Source organism: Toxotes jaculatrix, chromosome 1 (genome assembly GCF_017976425.1).
Source record: "Toxotes jaculatrix isolate fToxJac2 chromosome 1, fToxJac2.pri, whole genome shotgun sequence".
Lineage (NCBI taxonomy): Eukaryota > Metazoa > Chordata > Actinopteri > Toxotidae > Toxotes > Toxotes jaculatrix.
Genome location: NC_054394.1, coordinates 870,972 through 885,794, shown reverse-complemented (window position 1 = coordinate 885,794; position 14,823 = coordinate 870,972). Strand labels below are relative to the sequence as shown.

Here is a 14,823-nt window from a genome sequence, read left to right as displayed (position 1 = left end):
ATGAACCTAAGTTGATGTTATAAAGTTCTTCTAACCTAAAAACCTGTTATAAATCATTGACAGATACATTGTATGAATGGAATATATTTTCAGGATGGCAGCAAAAAAAGCACTGTGATGCTCCTCCCTAAGGCGTTCCAACATGCTCTCTGTTCACTGTGTCCTGTGCAGAACGTGGTGATGCTCATGAGTGACTTCGTGGACTGGCTGATCCCAGACATCCCCAAGGACATCAGCCTCCAGATGCACAAGGAGAAGATCCTCATGGTGGAGCTCTTTATGAAGGAGGAGCAGGGCAAAAGACTGGCGGCGCGGGACAACCACAACCAGGACAACTGCACCTCCCCCTCGTTGGCCAATCAGAGCCCACCACAGCCGCGCTCGAGACCTATCTCACACACTAACTGCTGTTAATCTGGTAGCTGGTGGGGTCTGAGGAAACAAGTGCAAACAGCGACAAGCAAATGCTAACACCTGTACACAAACTAATAAGTTAATCAGCTGCTTATAGCTAGCTGGTGAAAGGTTAAGATGGTTATCCACAGCACATGATCAGTTTGGAATAATCAGCATAGCTTTTGCTGTGTTCATGTTGTTTGGGAATATTTTCAGGAATGACCCGAGAGTGAAAAGCTAAACTTCGAAGTGTTCGCATTTGAAACTGGCCGTTTGCCTCTTTTTAACACTTTTCCCATGTTAAGTAGTTACAGGAAGCTGGCCATTACTGTGGCAGCCATTAACCAAAAATCCAACCGCAAGTAGTTTGAGAATACTCTGCCACAGGATTTATGATCACAAATCATTATTTATTGGATGTAATTTAAAGGAACAAGCCATTTGCTTTTATTTGACTTGTAGGGGGGATCATATTTTCAAGCCGCAGTTTCGTACATGCCACCTCTCTCTCCCGCGAGACTTAAATGCCTGTAATTTGTACTGAAGACAGCCTCCGTCAATCCGTCCAACAGGTCCTGTCCTGCTAAGAAGACTTTCCTCCTGGTGTCTTACTGGTGAGACACATCGGCAATGGAGGTCTTCCCTCCTGCCAACAATATGTAGAGCTCAGACAGGCCTTTTTTAAATCTTCTTTTTTTTGCACAATGCTATACAAATGCAGGAATTTGTTGATGTATTTCCTTTCCTTTGGTTGTAAGGGTGAACAATGGGTTTTTGGAGGACCCTCTGTGTCAAGCTGCCTTTTGATTTGTACTATTCTCTTGTATGAGCACCACAGGGCTGCACTGTTACATTTTGAGGACGAACAAATAGCCTAACCGTGCTCAGTGGCATTATTCCCGGAACATTATTATTATTCATGCTAATGAACTGGAATTAAAAAGCTGCAATTGGCAAGATTTATAGTAAACAACGTATACAAATAACAGTATACAAAAATGATGTCATCTGACATATTATCACCTTATAAAAATGGTTGTGGTGAACTTGTTAGCAAGCAATTGCACAGATCAACATTAGCGTTCATTTGGAGTCTTTGAGTCCAGTGTTTTCTGTCCTTTTAGGTGAAGTATCCAGATATTTTTATCTGGTTCTTTGATGAACTTGTAATAATTTTACCTATCTGTTGTTTGGTAATGGGTAGGTAGTGTTCTATCTGAGTGTTTTTTATTTTTGTAATTTATTTTCTGTGCAAAAAACAGCTGGAAGCGAAAAAAAAGTGTATGCAAAGGGGATTGCAGGCCATGAAACTAAATAAATGACCTGAAAGACACTAAAACAAATGAGCACAGCTATAAAGCTGTAATAATCAGCATGACTCCAAATGAACTATAATGTTGCTCTGTGTCTGGTAGATGTATAAATATGTTGGCGTCACATTGCTAAGATGCTCAGCTTCATTTATTAGAGGGTTTCGCGAGGTAAAACCCTTTTCTCCCATACAAGAGCTCATAAGGATTTTTAGTAATTCAAGCGACTGACTTAGCGTAGACAGTAAGCAACTGTAAATGAAATGAAAAACATGCATTTGAAATGGAATTTATTGTATTTACGTTTGTGCGGTGGTGTGTGTAAACAGCGTGCACCATCATGCTCATACAACATCAGAAAGCTGCGTCATAGATGGGAAGTGGGATTGAAGTATCTTGCCTATCAATGTGAGATTGTACTGGAATTTAAAGGCATTTTATTTTTGCTGAACTACGAGTTTTGAGATGTTACTGGAAAGCAGCACTAGTGTCTTGCTCTTTGGGGGGGAGGGGCACCCCAGGGCTGGCTGAATGAGGAGACAGCGTTACAGACTCTCTTACCCTGCTTTATCTCCTCCTAGCTGCTCCAGGGATTCAAACAGTCAACAGATCATCTACTCTAAGTCATCACTGACCAGTTTAAGTTTTTTCAGTTTTTCCATTTTCACACTAAGGGACACGGTGTCTCAGCCAAACCAGAAAAAGCAGCACTGTTTAAATGTTATTATCTTGCCTTATATTAACCTTATAAATCAATTGACATTTTTCTAAAGCTGCAACTCTTAAAATATTCAAGCACAAAGACTGAATGATGTATTTTTTTGTATTTAACAAACTGCAAAAACATATGTGGGAGTGACTGGATATCACTTTGAAGTGCATAAATAGACTGTAGAATATAACTGTACTGAACATAAATGTACTGAAATGCAGTCACACGTACAGTCTGCAGACATTACTGCAGTGTGTCGAATCCTGCCCCCTGCTGTAAATACTTTGAACTACCCTAAATTTAAGCCCTCAAGCCAGACTGATAGAATGTATTATTCAATTTTTAATTGTCAGTGATGTATTATCACTTTTAGGTCAAAATGTTGTATATCTATTTTTTTTTTCTGTTTGTTTGTTTTTTAATTTTATGACAATTCATTTCTAAGTGCATTCAATGTTTTGAAAGAGTTTTTATCAGGCCACAGGGGATCACTGATCTATCAACCAGAGACAAGGATGTACTTTAGCTCAATCCAGCTATCCATTTTCTACCACTTATCCATTTTCATCCACTTATTCAAATATGGTGACCACCACCCTGCCGGTCCACAATTACTGTCCCCGACCTCCATGCGACACCGAAGAAGCATGTCGTTCAAGACTGGTCAACAATGTCCAGATTCTTCAGAGCCAGAGATGTGAGGGGGGCTTCCCCCACGTCTTTAAACTCTGCCTCCTTCTTCAGATTGATGGCCCCACTCACCTGTGGTGTTCACCAGCAGGGTTCTCAGGTTGCCTCCACAACAGGCACCTACAACCTTCTGACCACAGCTCCCAACAGCAGCCTCCACAGTCAAGGCGCTGGACATGGCCCCATGTCCCCACCCTCCCCAAATGCAAGAGAAGTACTTCCAGAGGTGGTAGTTGAAGACCTCACTGACAGGGGCCTCAACCAGGCGTTCCCAGGCTACCCTTACTACATTAGAGTTTACCAAGTCTGTCCAGCAGCCTCCCCTGCCATCTGATCCAACTCACCCCCAGGTGGTGATCAGTTGACAGTGCTGCTGCTCTTTTCACCTGTATCAGCCACAGGTCTGATGATACGACCACAAAATCAGTCATCAGTCTTAGGCCAAGGGTGCTCTGGTACCTAGAGTCCAGCCCCTCTCCAGGAGTTTGGTTCCATAGCCAGTGCTGTGTATGGATGTTGGTCGAACTATATCAATACTGCTCCACCTCCCACACCAAATGACGCTCCTTCCTCTCCAGATGGATGATAATCCACATCCCTACAATGCCAGAGGCCCAGGTCCCCATCCTTGCTTGCCACCCGGCTTGCTTAGCTCCCCTGACCCCTGCAGGTGGTGAGCCAATCAAGACCCATGTCTGGCTCCAGAGGGGCCCTGGTTTATACAATTTATCTCAGTTTTAATTTTAATTCTTTATTTAATGTTCTAGAAGCCATCAATATGGACTTATTTTGCTGTGTCTGGGAGGATATCTGGGAAAACATCTTCCAGTGCAGCCTACAAAGACATTTGTCACCACAGACATTACTTCTTCCTGGGTTATGACTTAGTTGTTAGAGCAAAAACTGCACATTTAATTTTTTAGCAAATCTTAAAACTGTTAATACTGTCTATGTAAGTAGGATTAGTGTTGATATTCAGTGATAGATTACAAAGAATATTTTCCCTCAGAATCTCTTAGAACCTCATGTCACATGTGAAGACCCTCCCTTCGTGTCCCTCATGAGACGTCCTCTTCATGCTGTCTGTTGCCATGTTCTATAAACAGCATCAATAAAACATTACAAATTGCGACATGCTAGTATCTATTATAATGTATGTCAATGCACATTTCACAACATGCATGAGTGTATATGCACGTAGAACAGATTTGTCTGTCTCTGATAATTTGAGTCTTTTCTTTAAGTGCAAATAAATGAGTGACAAACCAACTGGAGTGTAGACATTTATTGAAAATTTCTGCATTTCACTTGGTTTTGGTGAACCACAAAAGTACAATATCAAATAAGGTGGGTCTTTCAAGGTTAACTTTTTTTGTGCCAGTCTTGTCTAGAGAAATTGCCTTAAAATTGCTATCAATTTCAGTTTAATCAAACTGAAATACACACAGGGGTGTAGATCTGATTTCAGAAGTAGAAGGGGTGAAATTATGTAAAATATATATTTACTTACACTTAAATAAATCCAAAAACTTAAGAAATATGAAATTAGTTGTTTCATTTTATATATATATTTATAGATTTAAAGCACGGGGTAGTGTGAGATTAGAATTCTGAGTTTAAATTCTGACTTTTTTCAGAATTCTGGGGGAAAAAAAATTCAACTTCCACGATCTCGCGTTACTTCACGACGTCACTCCGTCTTTTGTTATTGTTTTGAATGAGAGACCCCTAGCGGCAGAAAATCACATTTAAGCACGAGTTGTTTCACATTCTGCTGTGAGGATATTGACAAGTTCAGTCCATCAGTGCATAGGTACATATTTAAAAAAAAAAAAAAAAAAATTTAAAATCCGCAAAAAATCTGCATAAGGATCTGGATCAGGATCTCAGGTCCATGACTAAACTCTCAAAGAATTTCACGGGAACCTGTGAATGAGGTGGCAGACTAACAGCCAAAGAACGGAAGTGAAAGTAAAAGTCACGTATTTCCTAGTTGAGAGAGATCCGGTCGGAGGTCCAGCCTGCGGCGCAGACATGAGCTCTCTACAGTTTAACGCCGTTTTACTGGAGATTTCGAACCAGCTGTCAGCCCAGCAGCTGGAGGACCTGAAGTTCATGTGTCGAGACGTGATCGGGAAAAGAGACCAAGAAAAGATCAACAGCGGACTGAAGCTGTTCCAGTATCTGACGGAGAGAGGCAAACTTGGGGAGGCGAACACGGAGTATCTGTCCGATCTCCTCCAAAAGGTTCACCGACAGGATCTCGCAGACAGAATTGGAGCTCCGTATGACCCTATCGTCAAAGAACCGGGCGAGGCGGAGAGAGGTCAGAGCAAGAACCCCAGAGCGCTGCGAGGCGCAGGGGCGGTGTTCAGGGAACGGCCCGGTGTGTGTGGGAAGGCCATGTGGGCTACTACTGCCACCGCTGGCACACACTACTACTACTACATTACTACTACTGATATTATTATTATTATTATTATTATTATTATTATTATTATTATTATTACAATAGAGAGCAGAGTAATTGATATTTTTATACACACTGCTCCATGCCTACAGGGGTCTCCAGCACTTAATGTTTAACTCTTCCAAGCAGCTGACAGCTCCCAGAAAAACCTGGTCCTACATTTCACATTCACTCTAAAAGTCAGTAGTGTCTCTTTCTGGGTCTGAGGAGTGCAGCGCTATTGACGTAAAATTATTTGACATGCCTCGGTAGCCACAGCATTTCACAGTGCATCAGCTCTTTAACTGGATCTGTAGTTTCATGTTGCTCTGACAGCTGTGATATATCCTGTCCATACCCTGATACCACTCTGTGGTCATTGTATGTTCATGTGTATATTCACTTTCTTATTTCTGGTTAATCTCCAGTCCTGTCCAGTCGCTCACTCAGTCTGTGATTACTAAGCTGCAATGCATTAAGAGAAAGCAGGTCTTTGTGAACTTGCCACAGCATGTACACATTAGGAACGCCCAGTTAGCAGGAACATGAGCCATGATCATTTATATAACGTGATCATTTTTGCAGTTTATAGACACAGCAGTTATTTTTCCTGGATCAGGTCAGATGGATTTTATGATCACACAGCTGTGGGACAGACAACTACACATCTGATCTACACTTCAGCCCGAGAAACTAGGGCTGTGACTAAGAATTCTTTTCATTACTGATTAATCTGATATTTATTTTCTTGGTGTTTAACAACACCAGGAATAGGCTGATGTTGGCTAATATATCAGTTTAGCTCTAACTGAAAATATTTGAAACTGTTGACTGAAACCTTAAATAACTGAAAATATTTGAGCTATCCTGATATATGATTTTAACAGACATCACCCAGCCACTGGGGGTAGGAGTATTTTCTGCGGCCATGGTGTAAGACATAAATACACACAGGTGACAAATTCAAAGAAAAACCAACTTAGAGAGTCTTATTAACTATTATTATGCATTGATTCTCCAAGTCTCTGGACTCTACTGGAGGTACGGAACGCCATTCTTCCAAAAGATATTCCCTTATTTGGTTTTTTGGATCATGGTTCCAATGATCCACGTCAGCCCGGGGTACGCGTTTGAATAGTTATGTGTTATGTTTTTGGATTTTGTTTTTCTCCAAACCCTAAATGTCTCCTCCTCTCTCTTGTCATTCTTCTTCAGCCAAACTGGACATCGCCACGGAGGTGATTGCAGAAAATTTGGGAAAGACTTGGCGTAAACTGGGCCGCAAACTGGGTTTGAAGGACGTCAAGCTGGACTCCATCCACAGGAGGCATCCCACGGAGCTGGAGGAGACGGTGGTGGAGCTACTGAGGGAGTGGAGGAAGAGTCGAGGAGCCGAGGCCCGAGTAGAGGAGTTGATAAAAGCCCTGAGGGACTGTCAGTACAACCTGACTGCTGATAAAGTGGAGGACAAACTGAGACAGACAGCCCTTGCAGATTGATGAGAGATTTACAGATCAAATGAGACTGAGATGAACTCTGGGAAATAAAAATCAAGAGCTGTGATTTAAAGGAATCAACTATCAAAATTGTTATATTTCGATTTATGAAAAAAAATCATCTTTGTGTAATAAATGGATTTGAAAGAAATGAACTGGTTTATATATCCACAGGTGATGGACATGTTTACCATTTCTCAACAGCATCAAAAACTTCTTATCCACATGTCTGCCTACAGTTTTATACTGAAATATTTTTTTCTACATTATATTAAGATGCAAATTGATGGTGAGGTCAAATGAACTATTATTATTTCTGGACTTTTGAAGGGAATAAGCTGGAAGACAGTCCGCCCCATGTGAAACAAAGGCTGTATGTGTGTGTGTGTGCAATATCACCAATTAAAAGTCCAGTGAAAATGATCTAAGTGTCAAACTGTTTCCATTGATTGATTTATTTCATGTGTGATATGCCATGTCATGTAAGAGTCAGACAGCAGTCAGGTCTCTGTGGTTGACATTTGCAGGTTTACTGCTCCGCTGTCATCTGGGCAGCAGGTCAGAGGTCACGTGTGGTTTCTGCAGAGGAAATGTGTGTCATTAGAGGGACAGTGCAAAAATGGGACTGATTTTTTTTTTTTTTTTTTTTTTACAAACTTTTACACTGAAAGAGATCCACGGGAAACAGTAATAGGGAAAATGGCCAAGAGCCCTCAGGGTTAACATTAAAGAGTAGTTTCATGTTTGATAAAGTCACTCAGATCATTCCTGCTGTCCACACTGGCTGTGAAGAGATCTCTTCTTCATGTGTTTCCTATTGAAACACCAGTTGGTGCACACACTTGCTGACCCTTCTAAACATGCTAGCAGAGAGAGTTCTCCCTTTTTGAAAATATGTCATTCAGCTATGCTATGCATCACGAGCAATGTGAGATCACTGGACAATAGAAGTGCCCCTAGCGATGAATCAGTGGGGTTTCCATGAGTCTCACGGAGACATGGCTAGAGAAAGATACTCCGAATCCCATTGACAGCTTTAAGAAATTTCAGGTGAGCAGGAATAAATCAGAGAGCGGAAAGAAAAGAGGCTTCTGATTCTGAACTAAAGTGATGGGGGGACAAAATCCACAGTCCTCACTCTGTGCGATAAATTATACTCCAAAGTTCATCTGAAGCTAAGATGGAGCTTCATCAGCCTGAGTTGGACAAATAAAGGGAGTCACTACCAAAGTTAGTCCTTTTAGTCCAAATGTCCCTCTTTGTGTGGACCTAGACAACAAGCCCTCAAAATTAAATAACAAAATATGTTGTTTGTCCTCAGCCTTTAGAAAAACAGATGCATTTTCCTATTTTGTCGCTGATACATTAGAAGTGGATCATGGACATCTGAAGGGCCAGTATAAACAGGAGGAATGATTAGAACAAGGGAATGTTCACCTGATGATTGTTTTAACACAGCCTCAAAAAACTGGGAATCTATCCTTTAAATCCTTTAAAGCCAGTTCAGATATGATTGTTGTGCTGTAAAGACTCACTCAGTGTTTTTGAATTTTATTTTTTTATTTTTTTGATGTTTTTATATATATTATTTGACCCAGCTGAGCCACAGTACACTTACAGCACTTGTAGAGCCTGTTCAGCCTATCGATGTCGTTCTTGCTCATCTGGGTGGCCTGGCCAAAGGACACATTGCTGTTGGGAATGGGCATCATAGTGGGACGGTTGTTCTTGGAGAAGGCATACCTGGAGAATCACAGGTACCACAGTAAAAGGCAGGCTGAGCTTGGGTTTGGTCACTCAGTGAAGAGCAATCCCTGATATTTGTGGTGATTGTACTCTAGTTATCTGGGGTTTAATCTGATCATGCTCAAAAGCAGATTTGTGTAGGTTTACTGTTACTGATAAACAACCTCTTGTACAGAACAGTGTACATATGGTGAAGTTCTGGAGACACTGATAGAAAGCACTGATGCAGTTACAAAGGAGGAGAAAGAAGTTAATGACACAAACATGAAGATATCCATACTTCTCATATTGCATGACAGAGTTGTAGTCATAAGGAGTTCCCTGGTTCAGAGTGTCGATCTTGTAGAAGTTGTACTCCATGCCTGCGGAGATGAACAGGAACTACTCATGTGAAAAAAAAAAATCACACACATTTACAGTTTCAAACTCAGTTTTAGTTCTGCAAAATGTGAGCTCGGAGGGTGAAAGAAGCATGTAAATCAAACTGTAAACTCAAAATTGCTTTACAAGTTGCTGTTTGAGTGACTTTCATGGCTATTCTTTTTGTTTCTTTTTTGTGAAGTCTGATAAATGTCCTCAAATGATGTCACTTGAGTCAGTGTTGGACGAGGCTGAAGACTAGAGTTAGACAGAAGTGAACATGCCGGACCTCCACAGACCACTCTAAATTTCTGCTGCAGGCTAGCATCACCACGCTATATTAGCTGCTACTAGTGTAACACACCCTAACCTCTGACCCAGCTGTCTGCAGTTGAGTTGCATTATGGGTAACGTAGGCACCATGTTTGAACAAAGGAAAGAGAATGGTTGGATTAGAGGGGAGAATATCTCTGGTGCTGCTGCATCAAAATCTAAATTTACTGGATGAAGTTCTCTTTTACTGGAAAACTTTAACTTTCAAAAAGTCACATATTTGCACATATTTGCAGGTGCTTCAGCCTATGAAAGTCAGTCCTGGTGGTTACTCATTGCTCATCCTGCCTCAGTTCTAACCATGATTCCTCCTCTTTTACCATCATCTGATTTTCTCTGTCAGCAGCTCTTTCCTCTCTTAAATGTTAGATTTTTTCACTGGGCTTCTGCTTGAAGGAACATTCAGAAAACTGACTTGTTTTTCATTCGTTTCTCTCCCATCGATCCTGGTTAAACTCAACAACTCAACAATCAGAATACTTCTAAGATTCAAAACAATACAGGTCATGTAACAGATGGTGAAACTGTCTGACCATCAATGATGTTTTCCCAGTACACCCTGATGTAGCTGTCCCTGTCAGAGCGAGTCTGCTCGTGGTTGAAGCCAAGTGCATGGAGTAGCTCGTGCTGGACGGTGCTGTGGTACAGACAGCCCTGACGGCTCAGAGACACAGTCTGACCACCGCCCTGACGACCCACATATGAGTAGCAGCTGTGGAAACACACACACACACACACACACACAGTAGTTTTCAGAAATCATTTGTAGAGACTTAGAGACGAATTTTGCTAAAGGTATAAATTGTGGGAGCAAACATGTAAAACACACTAAACTCCTTAAACCTTGCTGCTGTGTGGTGGATCCTACAGCCAGGAGCCTTACCCATTCCTGGACTCGATGCTCAGCCAGTCATAATCACCGTTCTGGTAGGGTCTGAAACGGATGCAGGAAACTGAAGAGAAGGAGTCCAGTCCACGGGTGATGATGGCCTTCTCTCGGGAGGCTGGCGGGACAAACATGACAGGTTAAGAAAATCTGCCACGGAGTAGCTTTTTCCAACACCATTGTGTTCTCACCTGACAGGTTTACGTTGTGTAATTGAACTGCATCATGGCTGTGTGTTTTTAGAACAATGCTGTGCAGAATGAAATGTTATCATCCTCACCCCAGCAGTAATAATTTCTTTATCATAGAAAACAGCCCTATTAATTAATTATTAACACCAGATCTATTTAGTTACTTATTTATGTCTCTATGCCTCAAGCTACTTTTTGTTGGTATCTGCTGCTGTTTTTTGGAGGAGGTGTGACTGTGGTCTGTCTTGCCGTGTTGGCACTGAGGTGGAGGAAGTGTTTACATCCACAAACCTGTAAAAATGATTCCATTACAAGTCAAAGTGCCGCATTCAAAATGTGCCACGTAGGTAAGAATACAGAATAAATTTACTATATTAAAACTAAATGCAGAAAAATGGCTCTTGTATATATTATATTATTGGATTGCTAATACAGATGCATTAATCTGTTAGTATCCTTTTACTCTCGTAGTCGGTTAAGGTGAAACTCTTTCTATTTTATATAATGTTCAGTTATTTAATCTATAACAATGCAACACAGTTTATAAGGTCATGTTTTGCATGTAACATCTTCCTTTGTAAAGTATAGCTGATCATGACAGTGCATAAATAATTAGATACTAGACTATAATGAGGTTTATTTTGATTTTGTACAATTAGATTCTGTTTGAAAGGGTAACTGTTTTCTGTTAGACACACATGGTGCGTTATTATAGTACAAAAGTAAATTAACAAAGAAATAGGCTCAGATGGTTGGAAAAAATTTAAATCTTTATCAAGTTCTTTCTTGAAGATAAGTGTAAAAATAAAGTCACACTATCTATCTACTATGTGTCTCCACAAAAAAAGCAGCAGGACTGTTTACAGATGCTTACAGAAGTGGTTGGCGATATAGTAAGGGATGTAGACCTTTCCATCACTCCACTTTCCCCACAGGCAACCAGTGGCGGTGCAGGGGTCGGCGTTTCTGTCTGCCTCAGACTTGATAGCGATGTCTCCTGCGATCAGGGTGGGCTCATCGAAGTCAGGGGCTGTGAAAACCAACACAGGATTTACTTTGCAGACCATCGGCAGCTTTGCCATTAAGGTTTTACAGGCCAGTCATGACTCCGTTCAGAAACAGAACATCATAGGTCCCTAAAATTCTTCTGAAGTGACTGCAGCACTGTCCATATTACTGTATATACAGTCAGTGACTATATGGTGACTTATTTGAAATATATTGAATTCAGTAACAGCATTTATTTCATGTATTTTTCTTACAGTCTGGATGCTATGACATGGTTAAGCTCTGGTTAAGGTCAGGGGGCTAAACAGAGTAATGCACTAAGGTCAGGAGAAGCTGTGCTCACTGCGATCTCTGTTGGCTCTCTCCAGCAGTTCACCAACAGAAAGCTCCCTGGATGTGTCCTCCTCAATGGAAGCAGCCTCTGCACAGCACATAGATGTGACACTGTATGATAACTGAACATATGGGCTTGTGATGCAGTCTAGATGCTTGTATATAATATCATCAAATATTCAATACTATGAAAATGGAAAATCTAAGCCAGGTATGAAAAGATACTTTTTATTCTTACCTTCCTGTACTTGCCCAGGATGACGTGCAAAAGAAGAGAAAACCGTTACAGAAGTTCATTCACAAAAACAGAATTTAAATCAGCTCTGCAGTCTGTGTGGATTCCGCATCTCATTTACAAAGTGCCCTTGTTCTGGGTATTACTGTTATTACTATTACCTTTAGTCCAGGCTGTCAATAAATAGAACAAATGTAAATTATCAAAATGTAAATATCAGGCTTGGTACTCCCAAGTGATGAACCAACCATGGGTTTGTTTTAAATATATGCATTTGAATGTGTGTATGTATTTATATATGAAAGAGTTGGATTATTACTTACTTCTATACCTTTGGATTTCAGTCTTTGCAGGTCAATAATTTTCAAATCAGGTTTTAGTTCCACTGACATTTCAATATGTAGTTTAAATCATTTAAATAAAATAAAAAATAAAATAAAATAAAATAAAATAAGAATGAGGAGAAATCCTCCTTCTGAAGAAATCAGTCCTCTGTATATTAGGTCTCACTTTAACCTGAAAAAAATGTAAGTCAAATTGAAAAAAAAAAAAGAATAATGTCTTTGTGTGTCTTTTTCCATGTTAACATTTATGATATCCTTATTGTGTTTGACACTATGTATGGACCATACACGTAGGACTTCACATGTGAAATGAAGTGGTTCCTAGAGTTTTCTACCTCAGCCCAGGAAGAGGATACTAGCAGCAGGGCCACGAGAGACCAAGAGAAAACCAACATGGCTGCAGCAGATCTGTAATAACCAGAGAGAAAAAGGAAATCCACAAAAAAAAAAAAAGTTAAGAAACAGATAGTGTCATAAATCATTAATCCAGGTTATATTACTCTGTCTGCAAAATTTCAGTTTAAAATGCTGATGCCCATCAAACCTGCTCTGTTAAACATTATGTCACTCAATAACAAGGCACTCAATGACTTCATGATCTGAAATAATATTGGCATCCTCTTGCTCACTGAAACCAGTCTCCAAGCTCTCCATTTCTGTCAAAGGTCACTGAAAAAGTTTTTCATGTCACCAGTTCAACACTCATCTCAGCAGCAACAGCCTCTGTGGTGAGCTCCAGTCAGGTTCCTGTGCCTTCCACAGCAGAGAAGCTGCTCCCCTGAGAGTGAGCGACGACCTCCTGCTGGCTGCTGCTCCAGGTAACTGCTCGATCCTGGTCTTCCTGGACTTCAGCTCTGCTTTTGATACTACTGATTGCACTGTCTGACAACTTTCTGCAGCTTAATGACACCAAATCTGAGGTTGCTCTTGTTGCCCCCACCTCTGTCAGGGCTCAGGGTGATAATGGTCCAACTCTCTGACAGAAATCTTGATGTAATTTCTGACTCTAGTCTGAAACTGGACCTCCATGGAGGAAAAGGTTGTCCAATCACGTTTCTATTACCAAAATCAAATCACTTGTGTCAGTCACTGATCTGGAGGTTGTTCACACATTGATCTCATCACATCTTGACTACTGCAGCTCCCTTTCCTGTCACTCAGACAAAATGCTGCAGCTGGATGAAGAACTGCTTCCAAAAAGTCTGACCACATCACCCCCACTGTATTCTCCCTTCTCCAGCCACCTGTGTCTATTAGAACTGATTTTAAAATACATTTAAATCACTTTCAAAACTCTGCCTGGTTTGGCACCTGCTTATGTCTCTAAACATTTCTTGACCCAATGTTTTTATTCTTGTTTTTTACTTGCTTTCTTTTGTCTGTTTTATTGATTTTATTGTTTCTTGTTTGTACTTTTCCTTTGTCTCTTTTCCTCGTGACTTTTATTGCTCTGTTCTGTTTCATGTTTGTGCAGCACTATGTAACTGTCTTTTGAAAAGTGCTATCTGAATAAAGTTATTATTATTATTAAAGCACTGTCTGTGTGTATATGAAGGATGTAGTGTGTAGTGGTAAAAAAAAGCACTGGGTTCAGTTCTTACCTGAGAACCTGAAGCGACAGTGAGTGTCCTGCTGTCACCCAGTCAGAGTCTTTATAGTGTTCAGGTACTCTGAAAGGTAAACACAACTGCACAGCTTTATCACTGGAAATGGAAACTTCTGAGTCCTTGCAGCCTGTGTGAAACATTGCATCTGTCACAGGTGTGTCAGTGGGTGTGTGCATCAGAGTACAGTACTGTCTTTCTCTGTGACGCTCTATAAACACAGATCTAAATCTCTTAGAAAATGAAAGGCTACAGATGTGTGAGCAAAATAAGTAGACACCAGGAGGTCAGAAGTAGAGAGGCCTTTGTCCCCTACCCACTTTACACCCAGGTCCCCACATTCTTTTTAAGTCACAGATCACTTGAATGCAATCAAAGACAGACCCAAGTCTTAATGTCTCAGTTCACTGCTGGAGACTTAATGCAACATGAGCTTGACAAAGACATTCAAGGGGAAAGAGTTTCAAAACCTGCACTTGGTATGTTTACATGGAGGATAATATTCTGACTATAATCAGTATTAAAGTCCAAAACAGAAACAAATGCTCCATACAAACACCTCAATCAGAATAAACAGGTCAAAAGTCTTTTTATAAACCGATTACACCTAAACTGTACCATTTGATCATTTTAACCAGATTCCTCTCAGGCTGCATTCTGCCTTCCTATGCCCTCCATCTGGATATAAGTGAGTGGGGATGTATGTTTCTCCACATCCCAAAAATGGCAG

The 14,823-nt window shown here is 40.7% G+C and overlaps 3 protein-coding genes across 6 annotated transcripts in view; 2 read left to right on the top strand and 1 right to left on the bottom strand.

The window, feature by feature from the left end:
• ano1a (anoctamin 1, calcium activated chloride channel a) overlaps window positions 1-4,237 on the top strand; it is a 50,895-nt gene extending 46,658 nt beyond the window's left edge. For all 3 annotated transcript variants that reach the window (XM_041033041.1, XM_041032961.1, XM_041032878.1), the window contains one exon: window positions 172-4,237. In XM_041033041.1, the coding sequence (XP_040888975.1) occupies window positions 172-414 (243 nt within the window). In that variant the 3' untranslated portion in view covers window positions 415-4,237. The remainder of the gene's footprint in view (window positions 1-171) is intronic.
• An 844-nt stretch (window positions 4,238-5,081) lies between these two features.
• fadd (Fas (tnfrsf6)-associated via death domain) lies at window positions 5,082-7,476 on the top strand. Its single transcript, XM_041034141.1, has 2 exons — window positions 5,082-5,434; window positions 6,773-7,476. Exons 1-2 carry the CDS (start codon window positions 5,143-5,145, stop codon window positions 7,054-7,056), a joined length of 576 nt encoding a protein of 191 aa, XP_040890075.1. The 5' UTR covers window positions 5,082-5,142; the 3' UTR covers window positions 7,057-7,476.
• Window positions 7,477-7,487: 11 nt separating this feature from the next.
• LOC121179120 (high choriolytic enzyme 1-like) lies at window positions 7,488-14,132 on the bottom strand. 2 transcript variants are annotated; one of them, XM_041033890.1, is made up of 10 exons: window positions 14,091-14,132; window positions 12,825-12,897; window positions 12,149-12,152; window positions 11,921-11,998; window positions 11,444-11,599; window positions 10,376-10,496; window positions 10,026-10,204; window positions 9,080-9,161; window positions 8,672-8,796; window positions 7,488-7,632 (listed from the first exon to the last, which is right to left on the bottom strand). In XM_041033890.1, coding segments are annotated over exons 2-10 (807 nt in total). In that variant the 5' UTR covers window positions 12,885-12,897; window positions 14,091-14,132; the 3' UTR covers window positions 7,488-7,630. The 2 variants fall into 2 exon arrangements, with proteins under 2 accessions (XP_040889824.1, XP_040889739.1); XM_041033805.1 differs by lacking the exon at window positions 14,091-14,132 and adding an exon at window positions 13,286-13,322.
• Window positions 14,133-14,823: the final 691 nt, after the last annotated feature.